The following is a 10,078-nucleotide window of genomic DNA, read 5'->3' on the forward strand; positions in this document are numbered from 1 at the left end:
GGGGGTTTCTGTGACCTCTGAACCTTCCTATTTTTAAGCCAAAGCCAGTTGTTCTTGTCTATTTCTCATGGTGATTGCACTGAGGCTTTGAGTAAAATACTTCAGCATCTCAAGTATGCTGGGGGGGTTTCCTTCCTCATGGACCTATAGTTGCCAGACAATTCCACTAACTAGAAACCCTGGTAAAAATACAGATTCTAGATGCAATAGATTCTTGCATCTTCAGTCTCTTCCTGCTCCCTGGGGAGAGGGGGTGTGGAAAATTTATAAAATATGCACTGCTGGCTTGAGAGTAGGAAGTGAAAGTCTTTTTAAGGAAGGAGAGGATGACTTCAGGATCTCCCAAGTCCCATCATCTTGGAAGCCCCACATTTCTCCTCCCCAGGTTCTTTTAGCCCTTTATGAACGAGGTTCCCAAATTCCCTACCTCTGGCTTCTTTTGTTCTGTCCATCAGCAGGAACTCTCTCTGCTACCTGCCCCCTCACCTAAAGCCCTTCCTCAATGTTGCCCACTCTTCAACCCAATGGAGGAAAGGGGAGGTTCCAGGAATGCTGAGGGAATCCCCGCAACTTCCCGCTGGTACCTGAAAAGCTATGTATTAGCAGAAAGCCTGTGGTGCTAAACATTGTGCTCTGTTGTGGGGTCCCTATTTAAAAGACAAATTCCCCACATATTAAGCATTTCTGAAACTGTTCCTCAGAGTGCTAGTGTTCCAAGAGATATTCTTGGGTGTTCTTTTGATCAAAAAAGTTTGGGAATCTCTGCATGCCATTGCTAGCCCCTTGCAAGAATTTCATAATACACAGCATCACATTCAAGACTCTGAGAGACCTTGCAGGGGAAAACTTATTTAACTTTGTTTAATCTAGTGTTTCTTAAACTTACTCAGCAAAGGAACCCTTTTCTTTCATGAAATTTTTCTTATCATTTCCTGGACATTTATGCCCCAGAGAACACACTTTGTGAAATCCTGCTCTAACCCTTGAGGGATAATGGATGAGTTTAACACTTCACCTTCCTTTTCAGTGTATAGAGAGCAAGGCCAGTGAGGATACTGGACCTCTTATCCATCCCCACCACCCATGGAGTAAACACCACTCACCAGCCTTGCCAATGGCTTTCCTCCTCGGCCCTGCACACATGCAATATCTGCAAAGAGCAAAGGATTCCCAAGTGTCTATTCTAGCCCATGACCCCTCATCAGTCTGGGCCCTGAGAAACCCAACATGAGCCTTCAACAGACATAGTTAAGACACAGAGATCCAAGAGGCCTCCACCCAAAAGGGAGGAAATCGAATGTCCAAGTATGATACATTCTTTTTAGTCCCATTGACCAATCTTAATTAGGCACACCCTGGTCTCCACACTCATGCATAAAGGCTTTAACCACATCCCACCCAGGTGGGAGGCCCTTGAAGACCCTGTAGAAACCATAGACTTGGATGTGGCGCACCTTGGTCAAATTCCTTGTGCTTCATCTGGATCCCACACTTCAGCATTTCAATTCTCTCTCTTGTTTATTATTCTGTTTCATCTATGGAATTTATCCCCCCACCTAGAACGTGAACTCCAGGAGGCTTGAGGCCATATCTTATCCTTCCTCTGTTTTGCCCTACAGTATCTATTTCTCAATAATAGGTACATTGGAAATACTTAATAAACAATACTAAACTGTACTTAACAGAATCTTGTCTGCTCTTTATCCACCCCAGGAAAGAAGGGAGGTAAAATAGGAAAGCTCTCCTAACCCATCTCCTCTAACTGACTCACAGACTGAATCAATACCCTCCATTTCCACTGAGAAGTAAACCAGACAAGCCCAAAGTACACTGATTGCTCATGGCTACTGGGCCATGCTCTCATGCCCTAATGCATGTCTGTTCTCACGGATTGAGTTGTTTGCTTATCAAGAGTCAGTTGTGTTCCTAAATTTGTCCACGCCAGTTGTATATGTTACTATAGTTATACGTTTTAAATAAAGTTACTGGGACAGATGCTTGCTTTCCACTAGACCAGATGTTCTCCATTTGCCTCTTCAGCTCCATTCTCCAACCTGCTTTGTGCCCCAGGAAGCTGACCTGTATGGACTGGACCAATCAAGCCTCCTTGTCCTCTAGCCTCTGGTTGGATTCAACCAACAGAAGCTATCAGTAGGAGATAGAAGGTGGGAGGAAAGAAGAGTTAGGCTATTTATCCCCCGACCCTCTCCCTGCAGGTCTTGAGCTTGACAGTGGCTGAATTCTTCTAGCAAAAACTATAGCACCTGCCAGGCAGCTATCTCTTACAGCCACCTGACATCATTACACCCAGGGATGGGAGCAGCCCCCTACAGTGCCAGTCATGTGTGCTTCACCTCCTCCTCCTGGTTTCCCTCAACCCTGTCCACACTGCGTAGTTCTTTGCTAAACTCTTTTCAACCATTCCTTCTGAGTATACCGCCTCTTTTCTACCCCCCAGAACCCTGACTTGTCCACCTACCAACAACCATTTCTTTCTTTCCCTCTTCTTCTCTAACAGAGCCCCATTTTGCTCTAATTCCAGGATTCCAAGTGCTTCAGGGAGCATCTCCCTCCCGGGGGGATGGAAGGCAGGGGGGACAAGATTTAAAAGATTAAGTAACTATCCAGCCACAACTCCCCAAATAATTAATAAAAGAGAGTTAGTGAAACCAGCTACACTCCCAACTTCTATAGCTGTCCTGAAGCCATAATTAATGTTCATCACCCCCTTCCTCCACCATCCTTTCTAGATTCCCTCCCTCAGTCAGCACTTTGATTGGTCTGCGTTGCTTTCCTGATGGGGCATCACAGGCCCTTCAGAGAAGAGTCTGCATCTTTAGTTGTCTTTCCCTTGTTAGGCCATGGATGTCAAAATTGCTCATCCACTAATATCACTGAGCAAGAAAGCATGAAGTGATACCTGGTGAATCCCATGAATTCCAGGTATAGTCCTCCCAGCCCTTTGTTGTGTAGAAGCCACCATAGTTCCTCATATCAATCAAGGTCAATTACCCGCACCAGTACAGTAATTATTTTTTTTCTTTGCCTGCCAGACCATCAGCATGAGGAGCCCCGAGTGAGCTGGCAGTAGAGGTAGTGTTTGAGGGCCCAAGATACAACAACTCGTCACTCACCCTAGAGGGGGTGTTTGGGTATGCTCCAAACCACTGTACCCCTTAAAATGGACTTGATCTTTTAATAAATAGGTCTTTGAATCTTTGTGGAGCTTAACTGCCACTTTTTGGTAAGCATGTGTCTTAGCAAGGCCGCTTCCTGCCAACAAGTCCAGTTTGCACGATTTCATCAACATCATGAACAGAGCACAGGAGAGGTTGCTCTGAAGACCTAACCCCTGTCATGGAGAAAGCATGTAATACATATGGACTTTCTTCCTTCTCCTATGTCATTTATTTCTTCTATTCTCCCTGGTGCAGGTGATTTCTTACAGGTTAGAGGGTATCCATCTCAACAGTTTGGTTTAATAAATTTGGCCCAGAGCTCCCTTCTCAGGAGGGCTGCTTTTTTTTTTTTTTTTTTTTTTTTTTTTTTTGCGGTACGTGGGCCTCTCACTGTTGTGGCCTCTCCCGTTGCGGAGCACAGGCTCCGGAAGCGCAGGCCCAGCGGCCATGGCTCACGGGCCCAGCCGCTCCGCGGCATGTGGGATCTTCCCCGACCGGGGCACGAACCTGCGTCCCCTGCATCGGCAGGCGGATTCTCAACCACTGCACCACCAGGGAAGCCCAAGGAGGGCTGCTTTTATGAGCCACAGGACTCTGAGTCTCCTGGAGCACAGACCAGTCTATTAGTGACTCTTCAGACCTAGGCAGTTCCTGGCACAAAAATTTGTGGAATTGAACTAAATTATTTTAGTTGGGTTGATCCATAAAGGCTCTAAGCAATCCCTAGGGAACACTGGTTGCCTTTGTCCAAACTCTCTGCCCCTGGTGCAGAAATGGAGGAACAAGGGTTTCCACTAAGATTTGTCACTGAATCCCTTTTCCTTAAGGGCTGCCTTTCTTGGGATGCCTTTAATCATACAGAGTTCCCTTGACATCATCTGTGCAAAGAGCCCAGAGGAACAGCAACAGGTGGCAAGAGCCAGGATCCTGGAGACAGAGGCTTGCCACCGAGACATATGGAAACATTCCGTCCACTCTCACAGCAGACCTTTATCCACTCCCCTCCCCATGTCATTCCATTTTCACATTTACCATGCACCTGCTGTGTGTTAAGCACCGTGTGTTTATATAGATTAGTTCACCTCATGAAGAACAGAAATTCCAGATTATCCCTGAGCTGGGAGGGTTGGGGGATGATCTTGGGTAAGTCCCTGGCCTGTTTCCAGGTCTCTAAAATGAGTGGGTGTGCTATATGATCTCTCAGGATTCTTCCAGTCCAAATTTGCTAAAATTCTATACAGCTCTGAGATCTAGTTTCTCCTTCCATAAGAAGCCCCAGTAAACCTCTCTTAACCTGAGCTTCCCCTCTGAGAGGGGAACCTGAGCCAGGGGCTTGAGTGCAGGAGGCTTAGTTTTTGAAGTGATCCCAGGAAACAGGAGTGAGGCAACAGGAGGAAGAAAAGAGGAGGGAAGGGAGGGAGGGAGGGACGGAGGAAGGCAGGCAGGTTAACACAGAGTAAATTGTTGAGCTGGTCACCACGGCAGGAAACTGAGATTTTTGGGTTTTGTTTTTTTTCTCATTAAACTTTTTAAATGGGTCTCAAATTCTGTGACAGATTTTTGGTCAAGTTGTTTCCATTAAAAAGTACTGATTTTAAAAGCTAATAACTTAAAGCTGCCACACACAAAACAAATGATCCACAAAACATTCTCCTTTCCTTCCGAAGGTTTTACGATGCATTGTTATCATTAATCAGTCTTTTGCTATTAAACTTAAATGGTCAGTTGAGACAAATGGTTCTGAGACCGTTCTTCCACCGCTGATTAAGACTAGGGTGCCAGGTATTGGGGATAATGTTCATTTAGCCTTCTGAGCTTTCTGGGCTGACTTGGTGAACTTGCCAGCTCCAGCTGCCTTCTTTTTTTTTTTACATTTCCTTCCATTTTGGTCAGTTTCCAAAAACAGTATCAATAAAAATTGATCGGGGAAAAAGGACAGACAAACCATTACAGATAAAGGTGATGTCACTAAATAACTTACTGGAAATAATTCTGCCTTAAAGACAAAACTTTTAACGTAGGGGATCTGCATTATGTAACATGTATGAAAAAAAAAACCCCAACTCTTAATTTTCAAAAATCAAAAACACCAACAGCGCAATCATAACAAGAGTAGGGGGTGAAAGGCTCACAGGGAGATCTTTAGCAGACCCAGTTAGTTAAACAGATTCTAGGATTTCACCTTCTTCCCTGGCATCTGCTAGCTGCAGAGGCAATTTGTATAATATACAGGCATCAAAAAAGAGACCTGACAGGCTGAGCACAAACTTTCATGAAATTTCACGAGAAATCTGATGGGCAAAAGAAAGAAAAATCAAAGAATGAAGACTGAAATAGAAAAAAATGGAAACAAAATATGTCTGAGTCTATGTTTATGGAAAGGACTGCATCCTTGCCTACAAATGTGGATTATATACACATTTATATTAAGTCAGTTCATGTGTTACACCTGACAATTCAGAAAGGATGTTTCTCATGAGAGGTGGAACGAGGTTCTATTCACTTGGATCCTCAGGCCCCAGTCCTTTGTCCTGGCTGGTTGGTGGTCTCCGCACAAGACTCAACAGCATGGTATATGAATGGATAAAGCTTGATGTCTGGTCCAGGGGTGGAACAGTTTCTACATTCTTCATTGTAATATCGTAGCAACAGCTTATATACTTCTCCAACAGTCAGTTTCCTTTCAGTAAGGAACGTGTGCATGCTGTAAATGTCTCTCATCAATTCTGAGTCCCCAAAGGTGAAATAAACCACATCTCGCTCAGCTACAGCAGCTGCCAGTATCTGTATTAAGGCTTTTAATCTACCAGCTGCCTTCTTGTCCACTGCTTTGATGACACCCACAGCAACCGTCTGTCTCGTGTCACTAACAGCAAAATGGCCCAGAGGAGGATAGTCAGAGAAGCTCTCAAAACACATGGGTTTGCCAGGAACCATATCAACGATGGCAGCATCTCCAGATTTCAAAACTTTGGGGCCATCTTCCAGCTTTGTCCCAGAAGGACAATCAATCTTCTCCTTCAGCTCAGCAAACTTGCAAGCAATGTAAGCTGTGTGACAATCCAGCTGTGTGACAATCCAGCACAGGTGCATATGCAGCTCTGATTTGGCCTTGATGGTTCAAGATAATCAACTGAGCTGTGAAGCCAGCTGCTTCCATCGGTGGGTCATTTTTGCTGTCACCAGCCACACTGCCACTATGAGCATCTATGACAGACACGTTCTTGACATTGAAGCCCACATGGTCCCCAAGAAGAGCTTCACTCAAAACTTCATGGTGCAGGAAACCACTGTCTCACTGGTATCTTCTGAAGAGCCGCATAGAATGCACTCATAATTCCATGCTACGGAGGGATGGAAAGAGACGAACGTATTTCCATCAGCTCCCATCCCGCTGGTCAGAGGTTGTCCCGTGGCGGTGAACTCCCTCACCCTTCATGGTTACCACGTCACCAATGACCAGGAGTTTCCTATACAATAACATCAGAGAAGTGCCAGCAAGAAGCACAGGACACAAGATGCAGCTTAGATGAGGACTTCTGGAGGCTCTGAGCTAGTTGCCTCCACAGTAATCGTGTAAAATGCAGACCAAGAGGATAGGCAATTAAGTTTTGCCAGATTTAACAAAAATACAATATGCTCAGTTAAATATGAATTTTCAAATCAACAATGTATGCAATATTTGGGACATGCTTATATTAAATAAATTATTCATTATTGATTTGAAATTCAAATTTGACTGCATTTCCTGTATTTTTTTCCAACTACCCTATGTACAATGCACAATTGGGCACAGAGGCAGGCCGCACTAAGCCCCAGCCCTACCTCTCCAGTCTCCTTTAAGGACTTTGTCTATCTGCCTTTGAAGATCTTTAAATTTCCCATTTTTCCAAGCTTTGGATATAGAAGTAGCTCAATTATGACTGATGACCTGTGGCTTCTCTGTACAAGGCAGGAGAGGTGGCAGGGGGAAAAAATGCAGCCAGGTGAGATGAAGTGGGACACAGAATTTCCAGTTCTTCAGGGACTCAAAGCCCAGGAAAGGAATCCTGTGCTTGACACAGATAAGACCTCCTGCTGAGCAAATCCAGGCAGGTGCTGGACTCCTCCCCCCATGCCCCGCCATGGCTGTGAGTATCTGCAGCAATGCCAAGGCCTACAGGGAATGAAAGAACAGAAATACTAATTTTCATTAAAAATGAGGATACGAATGTCAAAAGCCAGTGCTTTTTTCCTGCAAATCCTTTTGTTGTTTTCAGGCACAATTCTCTTCTCAAAAATACCAAATGTGATCATCTTAAAAACATTCGAGTTAGTAGATGCTTCTTATTTTGAGTTCAGGAATTAAAAAAAAAAAAAAAATTAAGTGCTTAAAAAACAATACTATCTATATTTTTTTCTCATAGCTTCAAAATTTCCAGAACTTTTACATTGTTCATCAGTGAGGCCTCCTCACCCTTGCGCTATCAGAAGCCAGACTTCCCTCCTGCCCAGGTCCTTAATCTAACCAGAGTGACAGCTCCACTTGAATTCCTGGACTCTGTCCCTCATCCCTGGTGAAGATGAAGCTGAATTGTATTGAAGCTGTGTTTGCTATATTGGGACCTTGAATCTCTCTCACACCCAGGGCCTCTGGACAAGAGGCTGAAGCTGCACGCTTACCTTCACATGGGATCGGCCCCATCAGCAGATGTCTGAGCTGTAAGAATTCCAGAGCATGGCTTCTACTGAGTCTTAGTTCCCAAAAGTGGGGTGGAAAGGACCATGGGGTCATCTTGGCGAGCCTCTTCATTCCATCAATGAAGATGCTCCATCCCACAGGTCGTAGGTAACTGGTCCAAGATCCACACCTGGATTTTGCCATTCGACAGAATCAAGAGAAGAACCCAGTGCTCCTCCCATTACCCCTACAACAGCCTCACCCCACTGCCCCATCCTTCCCTCTGAGTGTATGTTTGTATTGTCCCACTGTGGCAGGAACTTAGGTGTGATAACAAACAGAGCTCCCCTACATAACCAACAGGGACCAGTTTTCAAAGGCTACAACGGCAAACTTTTATTCTTAATGACTCGGAAGGCGTATCAGAGCCTCATGTCGCCCAGGGCAGTAACCATAAACAGCTTCCTATAGAGGAAATCTGTATGCAAACCCTGGTTCTGTCATTTAATATTCATGTAACTTTGGGCAAGTCACATAATCTTCTAGAACCCCAGCTTGCCTGAAGACTGGACAGGTGATCTCTGCCCGACTCATGGAGTTATGGTGAGGAGCAAATGACTTCCCGTGTCCCAGGCAGTAGCCACTAGCCACGTGTGGCTATTTAAGTTGAAACATAAATAAGACAAAGTAAAAATTCAATTCCTTATCCACACGACATTTCGAGTGCTGAGTAGCCACCTGTGACTAGCGGCTACCATACTGGACAGGACAGATATAAACACCATCACAGGAAATTCTATTGCACGGTGTGGCACAAGGATACTCAAAACTCGCCTAAGTCACTGGGCCCTTCATAGTTTAGTCCCAGGCTTCCTGTCCAGGTTCTTCTCCTGCCACACCCACCCCTCTGCTCCCTTATATTCTATACCAAACCACATGTTCTTCCCGGCTGGTACTTCCACCTGTTCATGACTTGCTTCATGTGGTTTTCCTTTGTTGAGAATGCCCTCCCTACCCTGTAGCCCATGCTATCCTCTGCTCCCGTCTGCCTAGAAAACCTGCTCACCCCCTGGCCCAGTGCAAAAAGTTCCTTCTTGGAGGCAGTGTCCACAATTCTCCCGGAAGAAATCAATCAGTCCCTTTTCTCCGGATCCGAGGCACTGATGACCCAACTGCAACCTCTACACCCTGAGACCGTTAATGTGCTGGTCTCTGAAGCCCTTGAGGGCAAGGACTGGGTCTCATTCATCTTTGTTCCCCAGGGGTTTTGCCCAGTGCTGGGAAGAGCAGAGATCTTGGTCAACGTCAAGACCATGGACCTCATTTCGTGCTACCACCATGCTCCCTCAGCACAGTGGTTCCCAGTGCTGGCTCAGTGTTAGTTATGTGCTTTTAAGAGAAAAGTTTCCCTACAGGTTGCTGGTTCCCCCTGAGCCAGCAAAGATGTGGAGAGAAGCCGAGTTGGAAGCAGGAGCTCGAGCCATGGTGGCGGCCATGGGGAAGAGGGCAGTTGAAGAAAGCAGGCTCTGAGGGGAAGAGCTGGTCGCGAGGAGGGAGGGGACGAGGAAGGGCAGTCCCAGAACACAGACATGGACCATTCTTTCCTAGTGGAATACTCTCTGCCTGACCTCTCTGACAAGCAGCGCTGGCAGCTCTCCCAGCGTCCCACGTGGGTATTCTTGTCAGGGCACTGCCCTACACACCTGTCCCACAGGCCCTGGCACCAGCAGAGCCTCCTGTGGCTGGAGCCCCAGTGTCAGCTCCAGGACCTTCTTCCAAATGATTGCATCCATGCCCTATTCCTCACTGCCTCTCCCACCGACATCTTCTCCTGTGTTCTTTTTTTTTTAGTAGACTATGCAAATCAGTTAAACAAGAGAAACGTATATGCTTTATGTAGTGTACCTGTCTGATTTCTTGGGTTTTTTAATAAATTTATTTTATTTCGTGTTGGCTGCGTTGGGTCTTCGTTGCTGTGCACGGGCTTTCTCTAGTTTGCGGCGAGCGGGGCTACTCTCTGTTGTGGTGCGCGGGCTTCTCATTGCAGTGGCTTCTCTTGTTGCAGAGCACAGGCTCTTGGTGCTAGAGCTTCAGTAGTTGTGGCACGTGGCCTCAGTAGTTGTGGCCCGCGAGCTCTAGAGCGCAGGCTCAGTAGTTGTGGTGCACGGGCTTAGTTGGTCCTCGGCATGTGTGATCTTCCCGGACCAGGGCTCGAACCCGTGTCCCCTGCATTGGCAGG

At 46.1% G+C, this 10,078-nt stretch overlaps 1 protein-coding gene across 1 annotated transcript; it reads right to left on the reverse strand.

Annotated features, from left to right (window-relative positions):
* Positions 1-5,543: 5,543 nt before the first annotated feature.
* On the reverse strand, positions 5,544-6,352 carry LOC114487261 (poly(ADP-ribose) glycohydrolase-like). Its single transcript, XM_055079029.1, has one exon. It carries the CDS (start codon positions 6,270-6,272, stop codon positions 5,691-5,693), a length of 582 nt encoding a protein of 193 aa, XP_054935004.1. The 5' UTR covers positions 6,273-6,352; the 3' UTR covers positions 5,544-5,690.
* Positions 6,353-10,078: the final 3,726 nt, after the last annotated feature.

Source organism: Physeter macrocephalus, chromosome 2 (assembly GCF_002837175.3).
Source record: "Physeter macrocephalus isolate SW-GA chromosome 2, ASM283717v5, whole genome shotgun sequence".
Classification (NCBI taxonomy): domain Eukaryota; kingdom Metazoa; phylum Chordata; class Mammalia; order Artiodactyla; family Physeteridae; genus Physeter; species Physeter macrocephalus.